The sequence below is a fragment of the Rhinatrema bivittatum genome, chromosome 2 (genome assembly GCF_901001135.1).
Source record: "Rhinatrema bivittatum chromosome 2, aRhiBiv1.1, whole genome shotgun sequence".
Lineage (NCBI taxonomy): Eukaryota > Metazoa > Chordata > Amphibia > Gymnophiona > Rhinatrematidae > Rhinatrema > Rhinatrema bivittatum.
In genome coordinates this window covers 582,869,668-582,897,301 of record NC_042616.1, presented here as the reverse complement: position 1 = coordinate 582,897,301, position 27,634 = coordinate 582,869,668, and the positions used below count along the sequence as shown (strand labels likewise).

The following is a 27,634-nucleotide window of genomic DNA, read 5'->3' as shown; positions in this document are numbered from 1 at the left end:
TATATCCTCACCCTGGACCATTTTTTAAGGAAGAGAGAAGAATGTGTAGATATTAGGGGTTTTGAAATTGGCAAAGAATGTTTCAAAATAGCGGCTTTTGTGGATTATGTCCTGGTTTTTTTGACAGACCTTATTTATTCTTTGCTGAAAGTGATGGCCATGAAAACACAATTTGGTATATATTCAGGGCTTAAAATAAATGGGGCAGATTTTAAAAGGGGTACACGCGTAAGATGAGCGCGTAACCCCCGAAAACCTTCCCCAAGCTCCCCCTGCGCATGCCGAGCCTATCTCATATCAATGAGTTATATAGAGCTTTAAGGTGATTTCTATGGGGGAACAAAAGGGTACGCTTGGCCATACATAAGATGATGTATACGTTGGGTGAGGGGGGATGGGGTGCCCAAATTTACAGAACTATAATTTAGCCTGTCTATTAAGGCATGTGAAAGACTGTTTGTATGGTACACCAAGGTTTTCCCCCATTGGTTTTTTGACAGAATGGTATAAACCGCTTAACTTGAGAAATTTAATACATGTTCCGAGTTCCTTTTTACCGGAGTATGTGCAACATAACCCAATTGTCCTAGTCTGTCAACAAGCATGGTGGCAATTATGTAATAGGGTACAAGCCCATTGGGAAGTCTCCTCCTATATCTTGATTTCGGGACATCCCAGATTCCTCCCAGGGTTGGAAATTTTGATTTTCTCTGTGGGCCCGTAAGGGGTTAGCCACTTTATCACAATTTTTGCATGCAGAAAGTGGAATTGTTTGTTCCTTTACTGAGCTGCAGTCTGAGTTTGATTTATCTCACAAAGACTTTTATGCGTACTTGCAGATCAGACATTTCAGGGAGCATTATCTCTATGCCAGATCTACATTGCCACAAGTACAACTGTTTCTTTGGTTTTTCCAAGTCCGACTGGGGAAACGGATGTCTTGTGCCACTCTGATGAAAGCAATTACAAGCTTTAAAATGCATGACAATTTACAAGACTTGGCATCACAATGGAATCAGGAATTGGAGGTTCCAATCTCTTCTAAGGTGCTGAAAAATCCTTTTTGGTTTCTGAAAATACTTCTCTTTGGGAGACAGTTCAAATTTCTTCGTCACATGTATGTGTCCCCCTCATGGGCATTTAAGGCAGACTTATCACTGATGGATAAATGCCCGATGTGCCTGGTGGAGAAAGGAACTTTATTTCACTGTTTCCGGGACTGTATAGAGATACGGGTCTTGTGGAAAGTGGTTTTGAGTTATTTAGAAAAAATCCTTTGCTTCTCTGTACTGCTGCAATCCTCAGTCCACTGTTCATTTGTATGGCTGAGGTCCAATCTATAGCCACAAATCCACAGAAGTTCTTTTTGAGAGAGGCAAAAAAACAATCCTGGAACAATGGATACAAGTAGAGAAACCATCGTTGGTACAATGGAAATTGAAATTACATAAGCTGGTGGTATTTGAGCAGATATCAGCGAGACACTCTTCCCGGAAAAAAATATAATCCTTTTTTGGATGTTTGACATGCATACATTATGACCTTGAACCCTAAAGCACAAAATGTTCTCTTTTTTTATTATATTAATGTTGACTATTTGTCTCATCTGGGATATCAGGGCTTACTATGATAGAATCTGTGTAGCTATGTTCCTTGTTTAATGCTTTCATCCCAAGAAGTGTACTTGGAAAAATTTTGAACAGGTATAACCAGGTGGATATATGTTTATGGGAGGGGGGGGGGGGGGGGGAGGGAGGATCTGGGATGGGAAGGGTTTTAACTCTGTACTGTTCTAGAGTACCCATCACTGTTTCTGTTCTAAGGACATAAAATTTAAAATAAAGAGTTTAAACTAAAAAAAAGAATAAAACCAAACGTAAGAATAAGGAAATGCCATATAAAAAGGGGCAGTTATTGTGTACTCTCAGTGCATTGTATAAATCAACTCCTCTTGTACCTTTTATTGATTCAAATGACAGAAAATCTTCAGTGATGTCAACTTTGCTGTTCGTACCTCTGTGTTTATGAAAACACCCCCCCAAACCTACCTCACCCCCAAACCCCACTTTATCGCAAATTGCCTATGCGATGTGGGAACAGGGTAACTAGCCTAATACCCCTTTTTTATCACAGGTGCTATTTTCACTATAGTTACAGCATTTGGATAAATCTAGGGGTCAGTAGCTTACCTTAGGGCCTAAATTTATGAGTTCAGCTTATTTTGAATATCAGCTCCTGCAATTCTGCCTCTATACATTTAAAATGACAGCAGAACAAATTAATATGGAATCATAGCAATTTTTAAAAGCCAATTTACACATTCAAAATACACTTACAAATGTAGAACCTACTGATTATTCAATGGCATACATTGTAGCAATTTTCAAAAGCAAAATGCATGTATTCATGTAAACCAAGTTTTAAGCATGGAAATCCTTTTTAAATTAACTCTTTGTCTTACCACCCTAACTCTGCCTAGTGAAATTAAGAGTTTAAATTTAGGGACTCAGCCCTAGCAAATTTTCAAAAAGTCCAATTTAGTAGTCTCGTTCCAAAAGTTAGAAGTGTAAAACTTTTGAAAATGTCCCCCTTCCTGGGCAGGTGAGAGGGAAAGTTACTTTACCCAGATATTCAGCAGAACATACCCAGATACATGTTCTGCTGATTATTTCCAGAGAAAGCTATCTGGATAAGTTATCTGAGTAATTTTAGGATAAGTATTTTTCTGACCAGACTTATCTGGCTGACTTCAGCTGGCCAATATTTAACCAGAAGCTCAGCATGCCTGCATCACCACTTCTTTTTATCTGGCTAAATTTGTGTATGCAATGAGTTACTCAGACAAAATGTAATTGAACAACAGGGGGGAATATGGAATATCTCAGATTATATCTCAGTAACTCAAAAACGGGCCGATACAGTACAGTGCGCTTCGATGGAGCTAGCGTTACCCCTTATTCAGTAAGGGGCCGAAAACGCGCGTCCAACCCCCTGAACCTAATAGCACCAGCAACATGCAAACACATGTTGATGGCCCTATTAGGTATTCCTGCACGATTCAGAAAACAAAATGTGCAGCCAAGCCGCACATTTTGCTTTCAGAAATTAGCGCCTACCCAAAGGTAGGCGCTAATTTCTTCGGGCACCCTCCGTCTTAATATCATGGTGATATAAAGTCAGAGGTCCCGAAAGTTACCCAAAGTAAAAAAAAAAAAAATAAATGTGAAGTCGGCCTGCGGCTTGTGGGTCGAAAACCTGACGCTCAATTTTGCTGGCGTCCGGTTTCCGAACCCGTGGCTGTCAGCGGGTTCGAGAACCGATGCTGGCAAAATTGAGTGTCGGCTGTCAAACCCACTGACAGCCGCCGCTCTGGTCCAAAAGGAGGCGATAGGGACGCGCTAGTGTCCCTAGCGCCTCATTTTGCCTGTTTTTACCACTGGGCCTAATTTGCATAGTGAATCGCGCACACAGGAGAGTGGGCATTCGCCCGCTCTCCCGCGGATTTTACTATATCGGCCCGAAAGTTAGCTGGACAAACCCTTGAAAATCGGCCTCATAGTTTATATTTGTCTACAAACAGAACAGAAAAATACCTAGACTGAATCTTATTTACAGAGATTTAAGTGATGATCTTGCATATTGTTGCATAGACATGTATATTGTGAACCATATTCAGGATAGTTATTTTAAAACTGACATTCCAACTTAAAGGGCCAATATACTAATATGTGGAACTTCTGCTGGTTAGGGGCCTGTTTCTGCTAAAGTTTGCTGTGGTTGCAAATAAGCTCTGAAGCAAACTTTCATGAGAAACTTTGCTACTGAGCCTGGCCAAGAAAGATAACTAGACCTTCTTAAGATATAGTTATCTTTTTTTTGTGTGTGTGTGTGTGAAAACTGCTTTGCATGATAGTACATTGCAGCAGCTAATTAGTTCAGAACTGTATTGAACTTTCATGTACAGAGAACTAAATCTGAAATTGTACTACTTACAAAGTGGATATTTTGCAAACCTGCTGATGAAAGGAGTCTACGCACAGAAAATCTCTGCAAAGCCTGAAACACTGGTGTTCATACACGTTTTGGACATATGGACATGAAAGCCCCCATTTACAAACAAAATTTCAGTTCAGTACATTAATCCTTAAAACTGGTAAATAAAGCAAGGCCTAGCACCAAACAGGCCAAAAAAATATTTTGCAATGTTTTTACTCTATTTGAGAAATAGAACCATAATTCTTTCAACTGCTGTCTGTAGTCAGCTAGGCAGTTGTTGCTAAAAAGAAATGAACAAAAAAAAATTATTTTGCCTCCCACATATGAAGATCTAGGGGCCTATGCACTGGAAGATCAATTATATAGCAGCCCGCATAGGACTGAAATCCACATGTGCTTGGAATTCAGCTCTAATTTTCTAAGTGGAATTACGATACATGCATAAGCCTGCTTTGAAAATTAGTGGGACCACATGTACTCTAGCATAGAAACATAGAAACATAGAAATGACGGCAGAAGAAGACCGAATGGCCCATCCAGTCTGCCCAGCAAGCTTCACACATTTTTTCTCTCATACTTATCTGTTTCTCTTAGCTCTTTGTTCTATTCCCCTTCCACCCCCACCATTAATGTAGAGAGCAGTGATGGAGCTGCATCCAAGTGAAATATCAAGCTTGATTAGTTAGGGGTAGTAGGGGTAGTAACCGCCGCAATAAGCAAGCTACACCCTAGACTATGTTGTACAGCCCTTGTTGGTTGTTTTTTCTTCTCCCCTGCCGTTGAAGCAGGGAGCTATGCTGGATATGCGTGAAGTATCAGGTTTTTTTTTTCTCCCCTGCCGTTGAAGCAGAGAGCCATGCTGGATATGCATTGAAAGTGAAGTATCAGGCACATTTGGTTTGGGGTAGTAACCGCCGTAACAAGCCAGCTACTCCTCGCTTTGTGATTGCGAATCCTTTTTTTCTTCACCCCTGTCATTGAAGCTATGCAGGATATGCGTGAAGCATCAGGTTTTTTTTTTGTTTGTTTTTTCCCTGCTGTTGAAGCAGAGAGCTATGCTGGAAATGCGTGATGTATCAGTCTTTCTCCCATGCCGTTGAAGCAGAGAGCCATGCTGGATATGCACGGAAAGTGAAGTATCAGGCACATTTGGTTTGGGGTAGTAACCGCCGTAACAAGCCAGCTACTCCCCGCTTTGTGAGTGCAAATCCTTTTTTCCATTTCCTCTTGCTGTTGAAGCTTAGAGCGATGTTGGAGTCACAGTAAGCATGTGTATGTTTATTGAATAAGGGTATTGTGTCCAGGCAGTAGCCATCATTCTGGCGAGTCACCCACTCTTCATTGGCGGCCTCTTGACTTTATGGATCCACAGTGTTTATCCCACGCCCCTTTGAAGACTTTCACAGTTCTGGTCTTCACCACTTCCTCAGGAAGGGCATTCCAGGCATCCACCACCCTCTCCGTGAAGAAATACTTCCTGACATTGGTTCTGAATCTTAAGCATGCTAGAGAGCAAGTATAAATATCTATGTGAACATTTACAAACATACATTCAAACATCAAGAAGACCATAAGAACATAAGAAAATGCCATACTGGGTCAGACCAAGGGTCCATCAAGCCCAGCATCCTGTTTCCAACAGTGGCCAATCCAGGCCATAAGAACCTGGCAAGTACCCAAAAACTAAGTCTATTCCATATAACCATTGCTAATGGCAGTGGCTATTCTCTAAGTGAAATTAATAGCAGGTAATGGACTTCTCCTCCAAGAACTTATCCAATCCTTTTTTAAACACAGCTATATTAACTGCACTAACCACATCCTCTGGCAACAAATTCCAGAGTTTAATTGTGCGTTGAGTAAAAAAGAACTTTCACCGATTAGTTTTAAATGTGCCCCATGCTAACTTCATGGAGTGCCCCCTAGTCTTTCTACTATCCGAAAGAGTAAATAACCGATTCACATCTACCCGTTCTAGACCTCTCATGATTTTAAACACCTCTATCATATCCCCCCTCAGTCGTCTCTTCTCCAAGCTGAAAAGTCCTAACCTCTTTAGTCTTTCCTCATAGGGGAGTTGTTCCATTCCACTTATCATTTGGTAGCCCTTCTCTGTACCTTCTCCATCGCAATTATATCTTTTTTGAGATACGGCGACCAGAATTGTACACAGTATTCAAGGTGCGGTCTCACCATGGAGCGATACAGAGGCATTATGACATTTTCTGTTTTATTCACCATTCCCTTTCTAATAATTCCCAACATTCTGTTTGCTTTTTTGACTGCCGCAGCACACTGTACCTACGATTTCAGTGTGTTATCCACTATGACACCTAGATCTCTTTCTTGGGTTGTAGCACCTAATATGGAACCCAACATTGTGTAATTATAGCATGGGTTATTTTTCCCTATATGCATCACCTTGCACTTATCCACATTAAATTTCATCTGCCATTTGGATGCCCAATTTTCCAGTCTCACAAGGTCTTCCTGCAATTTATCACAATCTGCTTGTAATTTAACTACTCTGAACAATTTTGTGTCATCTGCAAATTTGATTATCTCACTCATCGTATTTCTTTCCAGATCATTTATAAATATATTGAAAAGTAAGGGTCCCAATACAGATCCCCGAGGCACTCCACTGTCCACTCCCTTCCACTGAGAAAATTGCAAAAGCATAAGGTGAATTTTAAAAGCTGGGTGCGTGCCAAAATTGGGAGATGTGCAAGCATGTAGGACATGCGTATGTCCACTCAATTTTAAAAGCCACCTACATGTGCGAACATCTTCCGATATGCGAATATCTCACTTCAAACATAAAAGGGTGTGGAGTGGGACCAAGAGATGTATGCACAATAGGGATGTTGAGTCCATCAAGCTAGGTTGAGAGAACATTGCACAAATCTCATCTTTGGGTGAGTTTCCTCACTCCAAAGGTCATCAAATCTTCACAAGAGTGCACTGTTCTGTTCGTATGTCTCACGTTGAATGTCAAATTGGCCCCTAACCTCTACACTAATACCTAAACCTCACCTCTCTCTCTCTCCAAACATTATGGTGTTTTTGCATGCATTAAAGGCATTTTTTGCATGCAAAAACGCCATTTAGTACTTTGACAAATTACCCCCATAGGTTGCTGTTATATAGTCTATAAAACAATCAATGCACAAGGACGAGAGAGGTCCCCGAAAGTCTTGTTGCCTAAGTGCCCTAGATGGTCTTAATCCAACACTGCCTTATGCTGCAGCATGCATAACTATGGTCTGAACCACAGTGTTGGGCCTTGCACTGATTTTGTTAATGTAAGATGCATTTATTTTTATTCACCAAGGTGAATAAACAACTTTCTGTTATTCTCCAAAATCCTTAATTTGAGCAAATGGAATCAAATATGTTTATTTTGTAGGCTAAGTAAACTAGTTGTGACCTTCTTTAGATCTAATCAGGAGACTTACAGCTGAACTCCATCCATGAACCTTATCTAAGAAGGCAGAAATTCTGGTTTGACCTGTGTGTGCTCCAACTGGTGCATATTTATGAAGTTTCAGCATATTTTGGAGGTAGGTCAGAACAGGTTGAGCCATAGAGAGTCATGTCTAAATGGGTATCTGAACAAATCTAAATAAAGGCCTAGGGCAGGGGTGACTAGGCTTTAACCAAATTATCTTACACATTCTTAGCATGTATTAAGACAGTATACAAGCATAGGGCCTCATTTTCAAAGCACTTTACCGCGTGCGATAAATTCGCAAATCACGTTAACAGCTGTTAACGCGATTGCAAATTAGTCATTTGGTATTCAGGGGGAGGAGTATATGTAAAGCGGGAACCTGTGTATCGATTTTAACTACAACTCATGGACAGCCTGTTGTGTGTGAGAGAGAGAGAGAGAGAGAGAGAGAGAGAGAGAGAGAGAGAGAGAGAGAGAGAGAGAGAGAGAGAGAGAGAGAGAGAGAGACTTACTATAGTGCCTATGCCCTACATAGGTATTTGAATCCCTATGGGAGGGCTACCTACTAACTCGGGGTGGGGATTAGGTATGAGCGTCGGGGGTTGGGGGCCACTTTTGCATTCCACATGATACCTACGGACAGAACAGTGGTCTCTAGTGCAGATTTGCTGGCCGTCGGAGTGAGGACGCTCACACCAAGAAGTGGTTTGGGCAACGTTCTCTCCACCTAGCTTGATGGACACTCTACCTGGGCAACAACATGCTAGGTGGAGAAAATGTTGGCCAAATCTCCGCTTGGAGTGAGCGTCCTCACTCCGACGGCCAGCAAATCTGCACTAGAGACCACTGTTCTGTCCGTAGGTCTCATGTGGAATGCAAAAGTGGCCCCCAACCCCCGACGCTCATACCTAATCCCCACCCCGAGTTAGTAGGTAGCCCTCCCATAGGGATTCAAATACCTATGTAGGGCATAGGCACTATAGTAAGTCTCTCTCTCTCTCTCTCTCTCTCTCTCTCTCTCTCTCTCTCTCTCTCTCTCTCTCTCTCTCTCTCTCTCTCAAGCTGCATTGGTAACGCCCCCTAATGCATTATTGGAAAATAAGGCCCATAGTGTGGATTGCATTTTGGTGAGTGAACAATTTTGATAAAAGCAGAAATTTGTGTTACATTCTTTTTATTATATTTTAATAATTTATCAAAATACATATCTCAGAGCAATTAAGAAATCCAAAGAACAAACAGAAATAAAAAGATAGTAAATCCATCAACATAAGTTTTAGATAATTCTCCCAAACAGCCTAAATTGCAGGCAGCAAACCCAAAGCTTGTTTACATGAACTGTTCTGTTGTTAAGTTTTAAGAATTCAGCATTGCTTTTTCTAAGCCTGTGTACTAGTACAAGCTGTCCACTGTACATTCACCTATGTTCTTCATTGCAATGAACTTGTACTGTCAGATGACTTCCAATAAAGCAATGTTATAAAAAAAAAAAAAGAAAAGAAACCATTCATTATAACTGAATGCATTGATCAAATAGCCCAGTCACCCTAAATTACTACAAAATCCATACATTTCTTATATGGAAAGGGACAAGAAAAAAACATATTATAAATTATTTATACACATTTACAAATATGTACAAATAAGGTTACCTATTTAGGAAGAACTACAAGCTACATTTCTATAAAAAAAAAAAAAATCCTTAACCTTCCCAGGTGATCCTTTAACCGTTTGTAATTTCAGAATATCCACCATGAATATGCAAGTAATAAATTTGCATATATTCAGAATTGAATATATGCAAATATATTATGCGTATTCATGTTGTATTTTCTGAAAACCTAATTATGGTATCATTAGGACAGGTTTGGGAAGTTCTGTTTCTATAAAACTGGTATTTCTAAGAATACTTACGATAACTTTGTTACCCATCAGACTTTTAAGACCTATTGTCCAGAAATGAAGAAACCCGATTCAGATCAAAAAATGCATTGAATGAATGCATTTAGGGGTTGATTTTAAAAAGCCTGCGCATGCATCCACATGCGCACAATTCCCAGCGCGCGAACATGGATGCGGCTATTTTACAACATGCGCACATCGGTGCGTGCATGTTATAAGATACAGCTCCTGCGCACACGCACCAGATTTAAAGTCCATGCATACATGTGCGGGCGGGTCATTTTCTAAATCAATGTGCGGTGATGCGAGTAGGCCTTCCCCAGTTCCCTCCCAGTCCACACCAATTAAGGAGTGGACTGGGAGGGGAAAGTCTCTATACCCTACCTAACTTTCCTACATTTTCCCCTCTCCTCTCCTCTCCAACCCCTAACCCTACCTAACTACTCACATTTTTTTGTTCCATTACGTATTGCTCCTCTAGCAGTAACTAATGGCGCTGTCCCGGCCCACTCACCGCCCCGCCCCTCCCTACCCAGATCACGCCCCCGCCCCTTTCAGTAGATCCAGCACTTGTGCACATATTGGGGGTTATACGCGTGACCAAGTCTGTTCCGAAATGCACGCAGCATGCCCAAGGCCTGATCACGTGCAAACCCCCCCCCCCCCCCCCCCCCGATTTTACTGTGCAGAGCTTTGAAAATTCAGGCTTTAATATGGTTTTACAGGGTGTTTAGTTGTATGGATGGGCAGACATGTAGGCCATATGATATTTTCTTCTGTCATAGTTCTATATTTATATGGCTACTTACATGTAAATTTAGCACCCAGATCTAGTGCAGTTTATCATATGTTCGGAAACATTTTACATGTAGCATATTGTAATTTGTGAAACATGTCCTATGTTGAGTTCACCCCACTTTTCACTATACTTTGTTCCAAAGATTTCCTGACAGGGTCATTCTTTAAACTGTGATGTGCCGTAATCACATCGCAGCGATGCAATTTAAATCAAGAGAAGGGGAGGAGTTGGGCAGGGGTTTGAGTGGGGTTATGGCCCGGTAGCACTTCAGATGAAAATGTTTGCCACAATATCACCGGCAGTATCGTGGGAAATAACACCTTTTCCCGTGGCGCTATGAGGCGAAAGTGGGCGGCCCAACCGCGGCGGGTGAAAACGCACCACAGCGATGTGGCCGGCTGCATACTTTTTCCCCTCCCCCTTTTTTCCCCCGCGAGCCATTAAGCCACTATGTTTATAGCAGAATGATGAATCCCGGGGTACTTTTGGTCCATAATATGGGCACACGTGACCACACTCGCTCGTCTCCCTTCACTCACTTCTCAATAACTTACCAACAGACAGAGTCGGGTTAAATAAGGCCGCAGCTTTATTAAATACACAGGCCCGAGCCATCAATTAACTATAACATTAACATTGCCTCCGGGTTTCAGCATCCGAGTACCCCGACCATCCGCCGCTCCCCCGGCAGGATGGTTGCTACCTGCCGTCCGGCTCACTGATCCGGCCTCACACCCCGGTTCTTACTCCCGCCACTTATTTGCAAGGAGCCGAACCCAGGTGGGCTCCCGCCGCCAGTCTTGCAAGGAGCCAGGCCCCCCAGGGTCTCCCGCCACCATTACTAGCAAGGAGCCCCCAACGTTGACAACGGCCCCCTGTTGTCAACCTCCGTCCTGTACCAGCTGAAACCCCATAGTCTAACAACAACAACAGTCTGGCTCGGGCCAACCGCCTCCCCCACTGCGACAACCAAACCATGGTCCCACCCTTCTAACACAGAGGGCGGGAGGGAGGGAACGAAATTCCCCAGCCGCTCTCCGCCGCGCCGACGCCCGAGTCCGTTCGCGCGCCCGCCCCCTCGTTCCCCTAACTTATCCCCCCGTATGACTCCACCCCCCCCCCCTTGCCGACCCAGCCCCTCATCCCCCTGGCAACCCTCCAATGTCCAATCCCCTGCCCTTCTCCTGCGTCCTTCCTAACGCCCCCCCCCCCCCTCTGCCCGCATGCTGACCCTAACCTTATCGGGCCCCCGCTTCCCCCCCCCCCTCCTTTCCTCGCCGTGGGCACGGGCCCACATTACCTCGCTCAACCGGAAACAAGTTCCGGTCGAGCTTCCATAATATGGGCACACGTGACCACACTCGCTCGTCTCCCTTCACTCACTTCTCAATAACTTACCAACAGACAGAGTCGGGTTAAATAAGGCCGCAGCTTTATTAAATACACAGGCCCGAGCCATCAATTAACTATAACATTAACATTGCCTCCGGGTTTCAGCATCCGAGTACCCCGACCATCCGCCGCTCCCCCGGCAGGATGGTTGCTACCTGCCGTCCGGCTCACTGATCCGGCCTCACACCCCGGTTCTTACTCCCGCCACTTATTTGCAAGGAGCCGAACCCAGGTGGGCTCCCGCCGCCAGTCTTGCAAGGAGCCAGGCCCCCCAGGGTCTCCCGCCACCATTACTAGCAAGGAGCCCCCAACGTTGACAACGGCCCCCTGTTGTCAACCTCCGTCCTGTACCAGCTGAAACCCCATAGTCTAACAACAACAACAGTCTGGCTCGGGCCAACCGCCATAGACACGGACATCCCATGCCCGTGCCCCCCAAAGATGCGGCCCTAACACGGGAACAAGTCTTCAAGGACCTCCTGAATGGTTATCAGAAAGAGGTCAGTCCCCAGAAAGGACAGATGAACACCGTCCTCCCGGAACAACCCCGAGGCCTGCCCCCACGACCACGCATGCCGGATATGCCGGCCCCCCAGACGGGCCAACCAGGCCCCTATCTGCTGGTTGGCCTTCGACCGGCTCCTGCGCCACCGGACCTGGTCCCCCAACGCCGGTCGCACAATAATGTCCGACCAACACAACACCGTAGTTGGCAGCAGGAGGGACACCGCCATCAAGTCCTTCCTGACTATACGAATGAATTGTCTCCCCGACATCGTACCCCAATCGTTGCCCCCCAAATGCACCACCAGGGCCCGCGGCGACCCCAGTCGCGCGCGCTCCCTGCGAACACAGGGGAGCAACTCCTCCCAACCCATGCCCCGCCGCCCCAGCCAGTACACCCGCACCCCTCTGCTGGTCAAGTCCAAGTGTGGCCCGTAAGGTCGTCCGCAGGCATGTCTGTAGGCCCAGTGCACATACGAGTGCCCCAAGATCCATACGGACGTTCCTTCGGCCGCCGCACCTGCAAGGAAACAAGTGTTAGACTACTGCCAGGAGAGCCCGGGCCCCGGGCGAATATACCCCTGGAACGCCTGCGACCTCCACCGCCCAATCCGCTGTATGACCCCCTCCTCCAACCCCGCTTGCGCAGCCGCAGTGGCCGCTCCAATCCGGAAGGAATGCGTCCCAAACCTGCTCGCATCCAGCCCCACAACTCCCAAAGCCCGACGCATTAACGCCTCGAACTGATAACGCGTCAACGGGCGCCGATCCTGGTGCACCAAAAATCCTGCCGGAGCAAACGGTCGCACCTGGCAATAACGCCCCGCGTTAGCTACCGGACACGTCCGCAATCCGGGAACCGCCGAAAGCACCACCGCCATCCCCCTGCCCTGCTGGTCCGTTTTAGACCGCGGAATCCGGATCACCACCGAGCCACTGGTCACCACCACGTGACAGGCCAGCAATCCCAAGCTGTCCGCCCTCCCCGCCGCCCTAGCCACCAACTCACTAACCCGAAAGGCGCCGAAAAAAGCGAACACAAACGCCACTCGAAACAGCAAGGTCTCGTACTCCGACGCACACAACCCCCGCCAGCACGTCCCAGAGCTGCACTAAAATGTCATGCGTAATGGGTAATCTATCATCACAAGGGCGTCCCGCCATGCGCAACCAGCCCGCCAACATCCGCCGCACCACAAAGCGCCCAGAAGGGAACCCCCACCCATGAGCCCTCATAAAAAAGGAGAATCCCGCCAACTGTCTCCCCACGGCCGCCCGTGTGCGACCCCCCCTCCTAGCCCATACCACATAATGCGCCAAAGCCACATCCGAGACTGGTCCCCCCTTCCACCCCAGTGCAGAAAAGAACCCCGCCACCCTTCTGGCGCCGCCTACATAACCTGACCATGTCGATGGGGCGAGCGAGGCCCGCAGCAAGTCCCATGCCTCAGGGCACCAAACCTCCAGAGGGAAGGCGGCACTGGAGCTCCACACAGGTCCGCCTCTGGCGCCAGTTCTCGGAACAACTCCCACTTGAAACGAGAAAGGGAGTCAGCTACACTGTTGTCCACCCCCGGCACATGCCGGGCCCAAACAGTCACGTTGATCATCATGCAGCGTAATACCAGCTCCCGTAACAATTCGGACACCAACAAACACCGCGCCGCTCTCTTATTGATGACCTCAACAACTCCCTGATTATCGCACCAGAACACTACCCTCATGCCCCTCAGCCGCTCCCCCCAGACATGCAGGGCCACCACAATAGGAAACAATTCCAGAAACGTTATATTGCCCGTGACCCCCGCGATCGCCCAGTCCTCCGGCCAGCGGGCCGCACACCAAGCCCCTTGAAAGTACGCCCCGAACCCCACCGATCCCGCTGCGTCCGTCCACAACTCCAGCGTGTGATTGGACAGGGGGCTCGACTGCCAAATAGCCTCCCCATTGAACCCTTGGAGAAACGTATCCCACAGCCGCAAGTCCACGCGCATCGGCGCCGTTATACGAATCCGATAGTGTCTCCGCCGAACCCCGGACATTGCGCGCGTAAGCCGCCGCAAAAACGCCCGACCCATCGGGATCACCCTACACGCGAAATTTAGACTGCCCACCAAAGACTGAAGGTCCACCAGCGACGTCTTAGGCCGGTCCAGCACCGCTCGCACTGACCCGCGCAACCTCTCCACCTTATCCCGCGGCAGCCGCGACACCATCGCCTCTGAGTCTAGTTCTATCCCGAGGAACACCAGCCGGGTCCGAGGCCCCTCGGTCTTGTCCGCGGACAGCGGAATCCCGAACTCCCTCGCCACCGACTGAAAGCATCCCAGGCTCTCCTGACACACACCCGACGACGCCCGCCCCACAAAAAGGAAGTCATCCAAATAGTGCACGATGTCCTCAGAACCCGACCGCTGCGCCACCACCCAATGGAGGAAGGTACTGAACGCCTCGAAATACGCGCAGGCAATCGAACAGCCCATCGGCATGCACTTATCAAAGTAAAACTCACTTTGAAAGCGAAAGCCCAGCAGATGAAAACTCCCCGGATGCACCGGCAGCAAACGAAACGCTGCTTCCACGTCAGCCTTCGCCATCAAAGCCCCACGGCCACAACGCCGCACCACCTGCACCGCCGAATCAAAGGAAGCGTACCGCACCGCGCAGAACTCCCGCGGAATCCCGTCGTTCACCGAACGCCCTTCGGGGAACGAAAGGTTGTGGATAAGCCGAAACTTCCCCACCTCCTTCTTGGGGATTATTGCCAACGGGGACAGCACCAGGTTAGGAAACGGCGCCTCCGCAAACGGCCCCGCGATCCGACCCAAATCGATCTCCCCCTGCAACTTCTCCCGTACCACCCGCACCAACCCCCGGACCGACGGACAATTCGCCCCCCCCCCCCCCCCCCCCCCCCTCTGGACACGGAATTCGGAAACCCGCAGTGAACCCATCCCGCAACAATTCAGCCACCCGCCCCTCCGGATACAATCGAAGCCAGGGGAGCATGGCCGCCACCCTCACAGGCGTGACGGCCAGCCGCGACAGACTACTTTCCAGAACCCTTGGCTGCGGGAGTGGCTCCCGCGCCCTCCGCTGGCCGCTTCCCACAGCGGACAGCGGGGTGACTCGCTCCGCAGATGGAACACGCATGCCGGAACTTGCAGTCCGGGAAGATGCAAGTGGTCCGGTTGTATCGCCAGCAAACATCGCTGCGTCCCGTACTCGGCCTGCCCCCCCCCCCCCGCGGGCGTCCCGCTCCGAAAGGGCCGCGCCCCCCCCTCCCCCCCCCCGCCGACACCCCCAGACCGGAAGCCCCCGGCGACACCTTGGCCGCCATCTGTGTGAGCCACAGGCCCACGTCCTGGGAACCCCAGGACATGAACCGGTTCTCTTCCATGCGATCGCGGAAGCGCTCGTCGTAGTTTAACCACGACCAGCCCTCGTACGTCTTACTCGCCGCCAAGATCCCATCCGCGTACGCCAGCAGCGGCCCGTACTGCGTAGGATCCCAATGCCCCACTACGCTGGCCAAACGGAGGAACGAGCGCATCCAATTATGGATGTTGCGCGCCACTGCCGGCGCACCGCCCCCCGCCTGGGCACTCTTCTTGCGCCGCTTCTTCCCCTTTCGGCGCCCCCTGCGCCCCTCCATCAATTGAAAAATATCTATGAATTGGCGCCGCCGGATTCGCCGCCGCAACGACCGAGGCACCTCCTCCCACAGTTCCGTAAGGGCCACAAGCGCAGGGGCGCCAGGCACCGCCGGCCCCTTGTCCGGAACAACCCCAGTCGCCCGCTCCCGCGAGGAGGACGAAGAGGACGACGATGCGGAACTGGACGTCGACGAGTCCGAAGAACTCCCCCGGTCCCGCCTCCGACGCTTCCGACCCCTCCCCCTCCTGCCCCCTTTTCCAGCTACCCCCCCATCCACCGCAACCGACCCCTGCACCTCCCCCTGCGCCCCCTCCATCCCCCCCGTGTCGGGAGCCACCCCTCCCCGCACACCCCCAGGCAAACGCGGGAAAATAACGGACTCACCTGCCGCTCCGAGGTCCCCTAGGCTCGCTCCTGGCTCCGGGGGTCTCACCGCCAGTCCTGGCCGCCCGGCCCCAGGCGCCACGTTCCGCCCGGCCCCAGGCGCCACGTTCCGCCAAGCCTCCCGACTGGACGACCCCGCTTCCGCAAGATCCTCCTCCGGAGCCACCCCCTGCAACGACAGTACAGCCAGCGAGGGGGAGGGCGCCCAACCCGCCCCGTCACTCCAGCCCTCTGCCGGATCGCAACCTGTCCCCCCCGGCCCCCTGCCAGTACAGCTCCCCCCCCCAAGGCCCCCCCCACTCTTCCCAACCAGCCCCCCTCAGCACCCCCGACCACCCCAAAACCCCAGTGTCATCCCCTGCACCCCTCGACCGGCTCCGGCCACCCCTCGCCCCCCCCGCCCCCCTTTACACCCCCCCGCCGGGCTGCCGCCCTCCTGTCCAGGCCCCCACCCGCGGCCACCGCAACACGCTCTGCTGAGGCGGCCGCCCCACTTGCACCGCCCCGGGTACCACGCCCCCGGCCTGCCCCCGGCCGACCTACCCGCCGTCCGGGCCCTGTCCCCGCTCCCGTACACACACGCCCCAACCCCCGGCCACGCGGCTCCCCACTCTCAAGCGCCCCCCTCGCCCACGCAGCTCCGACTCCACTCGGCCCGGCCAGGCCCCCCCGCTGCGCCTCCTTGGCCCGGCCCCGCCCCCGCGATCGCGAGACCCGCACACTGGGCCCACGGCCATGCCATTCATCCTCCGCCGCACCTACCGGCCCCACGCCCCCTCCGCAAGCAACGGCACCGCCCCCTTGCGCCTCCACGGTCCCAGCCGACTCCCCCACAGCACCCCGGGCCTCCGCAGCGGCGTCCCAGAAGCTCACCCGATCTAGCACCGCCAGGCCGTGCCTGTAAAGCGCCCGACCGACGGACTCCGCCTCCGACTCCGCGCCGGCCTCCTCTCCAGGTACCCACGCCGCCTCCTCGGACTCCGCGCCGCTCGGGTCGTCGTCCGCTCGCTCCCGGGCCGCCATGGCACGCCGCTCCGCCGTAGCTCACCGCCGCGCCCCCAACACCGCCGATTAGCGTCCCGGCCTACCCCCACGGAACCAACGAAATTCCCCAGCCGCTCTCCGCCGCGCCGACGCCCGAGTCCGTTCGCGCGCACGCCCCCTCGTTCCCCTAACTTATCCCCCCGTATGACTCCACCCCCCCCCCCTTGCCGACCCAGCCCCTCATCCCCCTGGCAACCCTCCAATGTCCAATCCCCTGCCCTTCTCCTGCGTCCTTCCTAACGCCCCCCCCCCCCCCCTCTGCCCGCATGCTGACCCTAACCTTATCGGGCCCCCGCTTCCCCCCCCCCCCTCCTTTCCTCGCCGTGGGCACGGGCCCACATTACCTCGCTCAACCGGAAACAAGTTCCGGTCGAGCTTCCAGAAAAATAAAATACTTTAGTGAAAGATGGCACAGATTCTTTAGGTACTTGGAATGTCTACCATATGCCTTTTAAATAATGCAATGGCTGATATTTTAAGCTTCACGAAAAATTGACTGCGACATGATGCATTATTAATGCATATTAACCGACAATTTTAAAATGGCTTACACTACAGTAAATGGGGCCTATTTATTAATGTCCACTATAAATCAGCCCCACAGTAGCTTTCTGTCAGCATTCTCTAGGTTTTCAGTTTTCCTTCATAAAGGAATACTATATTTTATTAAGGCATTACTTACAGCCTGTAAGCTACTGGCTTGATTTTTTACTACTTCAACTTTCTTCTTGTTCCCATCAAATATAATTCCCTGGCCTGGACAGCAAACCTAAGCTCTAAATTTTACATAGAGTTATGTGTTTTACCACTCTTCATGGCTATGTCAAATTCTAGCTTCACTATAGCAATCCACATTTCATTTCTGGTAATCTGTGACAGGGTCTTAAGCAGTCTTCCCACTCCCTCAGAATCAATGCACGCTTAAACGTCAGCGTCAGCATCTGCTCTGCACTTATTCCATGTCCCAACCACTCTGATCTTGCCAGAGGCCCTATATGCCCTCACCACAGGGACATCTGGGGGCCCAAAGGAACCAGCCAAAGTCACTGAAGTGCCCCAACAGCATAGAGCAGGCAACACTCATCGCAGCCCTGAAGTAACCATTAAGCAAAATAAGCACATGTGCCAAGGGAAGGGGGAGGGGCACCACACAGTGTTGAAAATTTGCACTTCTTTCTGTCGCCATCTTGCAGAAATTACTTACTGCTATATTTAATGTTAAATAAATACAATTTTTTAAAAAAAGTTTATATTTAATATAGTTGTGGGTTCTGGCCTGGGGAATAACCTGGAAGAAAATTGAATTTTTAATCTATGTCACTTTTAGCACTTATTGAGTCTTAATGTCTTGTCAGTTAAGCATTGGAAAGGCCCTTGTTGGTCTGTATTTAGGGCATCAGTTGACCCTGACTGGCCCTGACTCATCTCCCAAAAATCTGCTGAGGTGCAAGCCAGCATTGGTGAAAGATTTTCAGAAGAGACATTCAAACCTGCCTTCTCCAAAGTGTCAGATATTTGATTCAGTACCGCCATAAGCATGAAGAAATAGTTAATTGGTCCTGATTACCCCAATAATTTTCCTTCTCATGTCTTTTCTTTTTTCTTGATCATAATCAAGCACTAAAACTTTCCAAATAACACACAAAGGTTCATCCAACTGACTCCGGAATAGTACAGTTTCTTTTTAGGCACCAGTGGTTATTCAAAAGGGTTCGTCAGGCAGCCAAACAATCTGAGCCTGCCCTTACAACACACAGTAAAAATGAAGCAGTGCTATTACACCAAGTTACTGGTTGATGTGAACCTAGCAGTAGACTTGAATAGAGGTTACAACCGACCATCACCCACCTGCCCTGGTAGCTCCAGGTTTACCCTCTCACAACTCTGCTGAGAGCTGTGTCTCTCTTAAACTCTCTCTCTTTATAGAGGCTATAGAAGGGTGAGGGGGAGGGGCAGGGACCGCCTATTAAAATATTAATAATTAAAGAATTAAAGAACACTTCCCTACAGTCACCCTCTCTCTCATAAAGGCAGAATTTTAACTATATTCTGCCCATTCCAGGCATGTGATCCATCCACTCCAACAGATCCACGTTAGTAGGGACCAAGAGAGCTCAGAACACTGTGTTTGGCTTGCTTGGCACTATTTTATCCTAGTCTGAATCCTAAAAGCAGACTGTTGTTAACAAAAATAAGGGGCCTTAATGAATGACATTTACTGCTGACATAATTTATGTGGATTGAGTGCCTCAGAAAACTATGAAAGATCCATACCAAGTAAATGTTTTGCTGACTCGGGACTGATAAATGTATCATCAGGTTCTCCTACACGAGTCAGATTACTCCATCGCTGACACACACAGGTCTGTTCAACTTTCAAATGTGATAAAATATCTTAACAGGAAAAGCTTAGATTCTACAGCGTTATCCAAAGATATTGCAGTATATGAGATTGAGACTATATTGTTCTCCTTCAGTTCAGTGGTGTTGAAAGTTTATGTACTAAACATCTTTGGATTATTCTTATGTTGGCCAAATTCAAGGGAGAAGCACCACCACTACAAAAGGGGGACAAGGGGACAATGGCGTGATGTTTAAAGAACATCACGCCATTTAATAATAATTATAATCATTACAATTTATAAAAATACAACAATCAAACCCAGGTATTGTACATGAACCAATACAATTAAATAAAAGTATCAATTCTTTTATTTCATGTTATTAATTGATTTAAGAACAATACTTGTTATATTGTAGTTTTTATTATTCTTGAGATTCATTTGGATGGCCTTAGAACCTCAAGCCTGACTTTTCAAAGCCTTGCACATGATAAAATTGGGGGGTTATGCGTGAGGCCGGGTCTTGCACGCAGCACGTACATTTTAGAACAGGCCCAGCCGCGCACGTAAACCCCAATACGCACAAAAGTGCCGGGCCTGCTAAAAGGGGCGGTCTGGGGGGTGTGGTCTGGGAGGGGAGGCGCGGGGATGGGCCGGGACAGCGCCATTAGACGCTGACCCAGGGAAGCGTGCGCCGGCAACCAGCCTGCGAGCAGAGTTTACTTCTGCTCTGGAGGAGCAGTAAATATTAAAAAAAATAAATAAATCGGGATAGATAGGTTTAGTTTAGGGGTCAGGGAGGAGGGGGACAAGGGAGGAAGGTTAGGGTTAGGGAAGTTCCCTCCCAGTCCGCTCCTTAATTGGAGAGGACTGGGAGGGAAATGGGAAAAAGGTTGATCGCGTCACCGTGCATAATTGAAAAATTCCCCCCCCCCCCCCCCCCGTGCACGCCTGCCCATACATGCAGTCGCCGATGATAAAATCAGGCATACATGTGCGCACAGATATCGTATTTTATAACATGTACACGGCGATACACACATGTTATAAAATCTGCGCGTCCATGTGTCTTTAAATCGACCCCTCACTGTGCAACACTGGATTGAAAAATAAACATAAGAACATAAGATATGCCATTCTGGGTCAGACCAAGGGTCCATCAAGCCCAGTATCCTGTTTTCAACAGGGGCCAATCCAAGTCACAAGTACCTGGCAAGTACCCAAACATTAAATCTCAAGCTACTATTGCTTATTAATAAATAGCAGTTTATGGATTTTTCCTCTAGGAACTTATCCAAACCTTTTTTAAACCCAGTTACACTAACTGCCATAGCCACATCCTCTGGCAATGAATTCCAGAGCTTAACTATGCGCTGAGTGAAAAGAATTTTCTTCAATTTATTTTAAATGAGCTACTTTCTAACTTCATGGAGTGCCCCCTAGTCCTTCTATTATCTGAGAGAGTAACCAATTTACATTAACTTGTTCAAGTTCTTTCATGATTTTGTAGACTTCTATCATATCACTCCTCAGTCATCTCTTCTCCAAACTGAACAGCTCTAACTTCCTTAGCCTTACCTCGTAGGGTAACCATTCCATTATCATTTTGGTTGCCCTTCTCTGCACTTTCTCCAGTGCAACTAAATCTTTTTTGAGATGCAGCAACCAGAATTGCACACAGTATTCAAGATGCGGTCTCACCATGGAGCGATACAGAGGCATTATGACATCCATTGTTTTATTTGCCATTCCCTTCCTAATAATTACTAACATTCTATTTGCTTTTTTGAATGCTACAGCACACTGAGCTGACAATTTCAATGTATTATCCACTAGGACGGCTAGATCTCTTTCCTGGGTGGTAACTCCTATGGTAAAACCTAAAATTGTGTAACTATGGCAAGGGCTATTTTTCCCTATATGCATCACTTTGCACTTCTCCACATTAAATTTCATCTGCCATTTGGATGCCCAGTCTTCCAGTCTTGCAAGGTCCTCCTGCTAAATGATTTTTGTATTAATTGAACTTAGCAGGATGGGATCACCCTGTTGCTAATAATTGCTGCTACAGCAAGCAAGAAAATTGTATTTTATTATGTTTTCCAATCTATTGTTGGTAAAGAAGAAAAATAAACATAATTATCAGCAGGCACAGATGTCAACACATATTGAAAATCTAACAGTATTTAATTTAACATATGTAATTTTCTACTTATAGAGCAGTATTAATAACAATGCGTAAGATAAGACACTTTGCATGCATGCTGGCACCAGTTGACTAGAATATTGCTTGATCTTACATGCAGCATTAGTACAGTATAACATACCAGCGGCTGTTACTATCTTGTCTTGCTGCTGCTCATGTCACCACTACTACATTATAATACAAATTGTGGAAAAAATCTGGGACTATCCCTGCTTGATTACTTGTGAGTGATGGTGGCTATCATCTCTCACTGCTATGCCATCACTGCCAGCAGTAGCCCTCTGTTTACATAAAATTGTAATGATACCTAAAAGGACATGACCCAGTCAAGCTAACTGAACAGAAGAGGAGGAGCAACCAACAGACCTGCTAAGAATAACAACATGACAAGAATGAATTGTGTTGTGATCATGAGAGTGAAAAAACAGGTATGATCAGTTTGAAAGTTTCAGCCTTTTAAGCTAATTATACATTTCTTTCTTTTTCTGTATGACTTGCGGGATGGAGGTGAAGGAATTCAAGTTCAGAGCTCTAAATTGTGTCTCGTGCTATCTTATACCCTTCAATACTGCTTACTTTGTGAAGCATTTCAGGATTTACAGCCAATAGCAAAATTAAGCTTTTATTTTCTATTGACTAGGATTCTATCTAAACAAAATATGTGACAAGTTTGCTTCCTGGGCTTTTATTTGCAGAAATGTAGGGCTTGTAGGCATATTCCTGACTTTGCATGCATTAATACAACAGAAAATGGTGGCTCAGTCAAACAGATTAGTCAGAATGGTGTTGTCTAGTGTTTAACTCCCCTCATGGTTGGGGATATAGGCTGGCAGACAAGATCAAGCATCTGGTATTTTGCCTTAAGTGACACTCCTCCCCGCTACTGTCCTTGATTCAGCACAAGAATGGCAGTCCTCTGCTGCACAGGGAAGCTGCAGTTCTCCCCAGAAAATGGTACGAGCGTGCCCAATAGCCAGCAACCAGGTACGTCCATGGTATGATAGCAGGCTCTGTAGTAGGGATGTGAATCGTTTTAGGACGATTAAAATTATCGTCCGATAATTTTAATATCGTCTTAAACCGTTATGGAACACAATACAATACAGATTCTAACGATTTATCGTTATAAATCGTTAGAATCGTGAGCCGGCACATTAAAACCCCCTAAAACCCACCCCCGACCCTTTAAATTAAATCCCCCACCCTCCCGAACCCCCCCCCAAATAACTTAAATAACCTGCGGGTCCAGCGGCGGTCCGGAACGGCAGCGGTCCGGAACGGGCTCCTGCTCCTGCATCTTGTCGTCTTCAGCCGGCGCCATTTTCCAAAATGGCGCCGAAAATGGCGGCGGCCATAGACGAAAAAGATTGGACGGCAGGAGGTCCTTCCGGACCCCCGCTGGACTTTTGGCAAGTCTCGTGGGGGTCAGGAGGCCCCCCACAAGCTGGCCAAAAGTTCCTGGAGGTCCAGCGGGGGTCAGGGAGCGATTTCCCGCCGCGAATCGTTTTCGTACGGAAAATGGCGCCGGCAGGAGATCGACTGCAGGAGGTCGTTCAGCGAGGCGCCGGAACCCTCGCTGAACGACCTCCTGCAGTCGATCTCCTGCCGGCGCCATTTTCCGTACGAAAACGATTCGCGGCGGGAAATCGCTCCCTGACCCCCGCTGGACCTCCAGGAACTTTTGGCCAGCTTGTGGGGGGCCTCCTGACCCCCACGAGACTTGCCAAAAGTCCAGCGGGGGTCCGGAAGGACCTCCTGCCGTCCAATCTTTTTCGTCTATGGCCGCCGCCATTTTCGGCGCCATTTTGGAAAATGGCGCCGGCTGAAGACGACAAGATGCAGGAGCAGGAGCCCGTTCCGGACCGCTGCCGTTCCGGACCGCCGCTGGACCCGCAGGTTATTTAAGTTATTTGGGGGGGTTCGGGAGGGTGGGGGATTTATTTTAAAGGGTCGGGGGTGGGTTTTAGGGGGTTTTAGTGTGCCGGTTTTTCGATTTTTCGATTTTTAACGATTTTTCACGATATTTTACCCCCCCAAACGGCAACAATACGATTCCCTCCCCCTCCCAGCCGAAATCGATCGTTAAGACGATCGAGGACACGATTCACATCCCTACTCTGTAGTCTCAATCACTGTCCTCACGACTAAAGGTATTTTAAAAATGAGGAAAGGGAGTAAGAGTTTTATAATGTTCTGGTTAATCTAAAACATAAAAAATATATTTACTGTTGTTGGTTTTATTTGTATGTAGTCAGCTGTAGTGGGCACATTATTTGTTTATCAGCAGTCTTTAATGCAGTGATAACCATTGATGAATGTACTTTAGACCTTACAGAGAACAAAACTTTGAAGCCAACATAACTTGAAACATGTTATCTATAACTTAACAATCTTTCAAAGCACTTTGTCATCCACTGCTGGCTATTAAAATATGAGCTTTCACATCCAACATAAATAAGATATTGTAACCATCCTAAGTTGACACATTCCCTTAATGTACAAAAAACAGGGCTATTATTGGCAGCGTCTTTATCATTGCACACAATGAGAAAAAAAAGAGGTTTTGGGTTACTTCTCTAACAGAGTTATAAGTTTTGCTGAAAAATGCACTTTGTTGAATGCTGATACTGGCATTGCACAGTCTGAGGAATGCTGTTTGGAATTCTAGTGATTAGTCTTGTGATGCTTTCACAGTAATTATGAAAGCACTGTCAGTTATGTGGTGTTCATCCTCCTGTGAAACTGATATGTTATCACAGTACTTCTCTTTGATCTGCTACTTTGTATTTCTTAAACTTACAGTGGAATCATCAGTATTTCTTACTAAAGTTACAAAACCATGGTATGCCCTTCCAATGAACCTTAGATTATTATTTTTTTTAATGTATTCATAAACTGCTTACACCAGAGAATATTGTTGCAAATTTCCAGAATAGTTAAAGACTGTTTGAAAGCAGTTCTTGGAAAATGTGATTTTAGTTGATGTCATGATATGTGGCTTTCTCTCTTCTTCAAAAGAGCATCTGGCAATGGAGTTCATTCTACTGGAGGCGGTATGAACACCGTTGACACAAATAAGCAGGATTTTCAGCTTGGTCTTTTGGCATTCTTTTTTAGGACTTTTTTCTAGGGATGTGAATCGTTTTCCATATCGTCTTAACGATAGAAATCGTGTGGCAGGGCAAGAAAATCGTCTTAGGCACGATATTTTAGTTAAAAAATCGTTAAAAATCGTTTTTTCCGATTAGTGCGCACTAACTCGAGTTAGTGCGCACTAACGGGAGTTAGTGCGCACTAACTGGGAGTTAGTGCGCACTAACTGAAAATGATACAATTTGACACTTTTCAGGTCAGTTAAGGTCAGTTTAGGAATGAATATGTATTCCTATTGGCTGCCCTCTTATTTATTCATGTTACCAAGTTTCCTACTGACAGTATATGGGGGGATGGGAAATGGAAACAGTTGGTAGCTTGACAAAACAAGTAATGTGATCAGTCAATGTGACTAGAACTTGTGCCCTAACCCTGATACCAGGGGTATTGTGATCTTCCTGCACACAGTGCCCTATCCCTATTAATACCAGGAGTGTTGTGATCTTCCTGCACACAGTGCCCTATCCCTATTAATACCAGGAGTGTTGTGATCTTCCTGCACACAGTGCCCTATCCCTAATACCAGGGGTGTTGTGATCTTCCTGCACACAGTGCCCTATTCCTGATACTGGGGGTGTTGTGATCTTCCTGCACACAGTGCCCTATTCCTGATACCGGGGGTGTTGTGATCTTCTTGCACACATCCCGATATCAGGGATAGGGCACTGCATGCAGGAAGATCACAACACTCCTGGTATTAATAGGGATAGGGCACTGCGTGCAGGAAGATCACAACACTCCTGGTATTAATAGGGATAGGGCACTGCATGCAGGAAGATCACAACACCCCTGGTATCAGGGATAGGGCACTGTGTGCAGGAAGATCACAATACCCCGGAGGAGTGAGGGTCAGGCAGCTCCCCCCTGTCTGTGAAGCCAGCCTCTCACTAGTAATGCAGGGAGGGAGCTGTCTCAGACTTCACCATCCTCCCCCCCCCCCTTACCCACACACCATTCACTAGCTGGGACATGGGGGAAGTCAGGAGTGAGGGTCAGGCAGCTCCCCCCTGTCTGTGAAGCCAGCCTCTCACTAGTAATGCAGGGAGGGAGCTGTCTCAGACTTCACCATCCACCCCCCCCCCCCTCACCCCCCCACCATTCACTAGCTGGGACATGGGGGAAGTCAGGAGTGAGGGACAGGCAGCTCCCCCCTGTCTGTGAAGCCAGCCTCTCACTAGTAATGCAGGGAGGGAGCTGTCTCAGACTTCACCATCCTCCCCCCCCCTCACCCACACACCATTCACTAGCTGGGACATGGGGGAAGTCAGGAGTGAGGGTCAGGCAGCTCCCCCCTGTCTGTGAAGCCAGCCTCTCACTAGTAATGCAGGGAGGGAGCTGTCTCAGACTTCACCATCCTCCCCCCCCCCTCACCCACACACCATTCACTAGCTGGGACATGGGGGAAGTCAGGAGTGAGGGTCAGGCAGCTCCCCCCTGTCTGCGAAGCCAGCCTCTCACTAGTAATGCAGGGAGGGAGCTGTCTCAGACTTCACCATCCTCCCCCCCCCCCCTCACCCACACACCATTCACTAGCTGGGACATGGGGGAAGTCAGGAGTGAGGGTCAGGCAGCTCCCCCCTGTCTGTGAAGCCAGCTTCTCACTAGTAATGCAGGGAGGGAGCTGTCTCAGACTTCACCATCCACCCCCCCCCCCCCTCACCCACACACCATTCACTAGCTGGGACATGGGGGAAGTCAGGACTGAGGGACAGGCAGCTCCCCCCTGTCTGTGAAGCCAGCCTCTCACTAGTAATGCAGGGAGGGAGCTGTCTCAGACTTCACCATCCTCCCCCCCCCCTCACCCACACACCATTCACTAGCTGGGACATGGGGGAAGTCAGGAGTGAGGTTCAGGCAGCTCCCCCCTGTCTGTGAAGTCAGCCTCTCACTAGTAATGCAGGGAGGGAGCTGTCTCAGACTTCACCATCCTCCCCCCCCCCTCACCCACACACCATTCACTAGCTGGGACATGGGGGAAGTCAGGAGTGAGGGTCAGGCAGCTCCCCCCTGTCTGCGAAGCCAGCCTCTCACTAGTAATGCAGGGAGGGAGCTGTCTCAGACTTCACCATCCTCCCCCCCCCTCACCCACACACCATTCACTAGCTGGGACATGGGGGAAGTCAGGAGTGAGGGTCAGGCAGCTCCCCCCTGTCTGTGAAGCCAGCCTCTCACTAGTAATGCAGGGAGGGAGCTGTCTCAGACTTCACCATCCTCCCCCCCCCTCACCCACACACCATTCACTAGCTGGGACATGGGGGAAGTCAGGAGTGAGGGTCAGGCAGCTCCCCCCTGTCTGTGAAGCCAGCCTCTCACTAGTAATGCAGGGAGGGAGCTGTCTCAGACTTCACCATCCTCCCCCCCCCCCCTCACCCACACACCATTCACTAGCTGGGACATGGGGGAAGTCAGGAGTGAGGGTCAGGCAGCTCCCCCCTGTCTGTGAAGCCAGCCTCTCACTAGTAATGCAGGGAGGGAGCTGTCTCAGACTTCACCATCCTCCCCCCCCCCTCACCCACACACCATTCACTAGCTGGGACATGGGGGAAGTCAGGAGTGAGGGTCAGGCAGCTCCCCCCTGTCTGCGAAGCCAGCCTCTCACTAGTAATGCAGGGAGGGAGCTGTCTCAGACTTCACCATCCTCCCCCCCCCCCCTCACCCACACACCATTCACTAGCTGGGACATGGGGGAAGTCAGGAGTGAGGGTCAGGCAGCTCCCCCCTGTCTGTGAAGCCAGCCTCTCACTAGTAATGCAGGGAGGGAGCTGTCTCAGACTTCACCATCCTCCCCCCCCCCCCTCACC

At 48.8% G+C, this 27,634-nt stretch overlaps 2 protein-coding genes across 5 annotated transcripts in view; both read left to right on the top strand.

The window, feature by feature from the left end:
* The window catches only part of ARHGAP28 (Rho GTPase activating protein 28), a 547,343-nt gene that overhangs the window by 231,665 nt on the left and 288,044 nt on the right, over window positions 1-27,634 (top strand). The gene's annotated exons all lie outside the window — the stretch shown is intronic.
* On the top strand, window positions 11,426-13,117 carry LOC115085245 (proline-rich protein 2-like). The gene has a single exon (XM_029591036.1). The coding sequence runs from the start codon at window positions 11,966-11,968 to the stop codon at window positions 12,779-12,781; it is 816 nt and encodes a 271-aa protein (XP_029446896.1). The 5' UTR covers window positions 11,426-11,965; the 3' UTR covers window positions 12,782-13,117.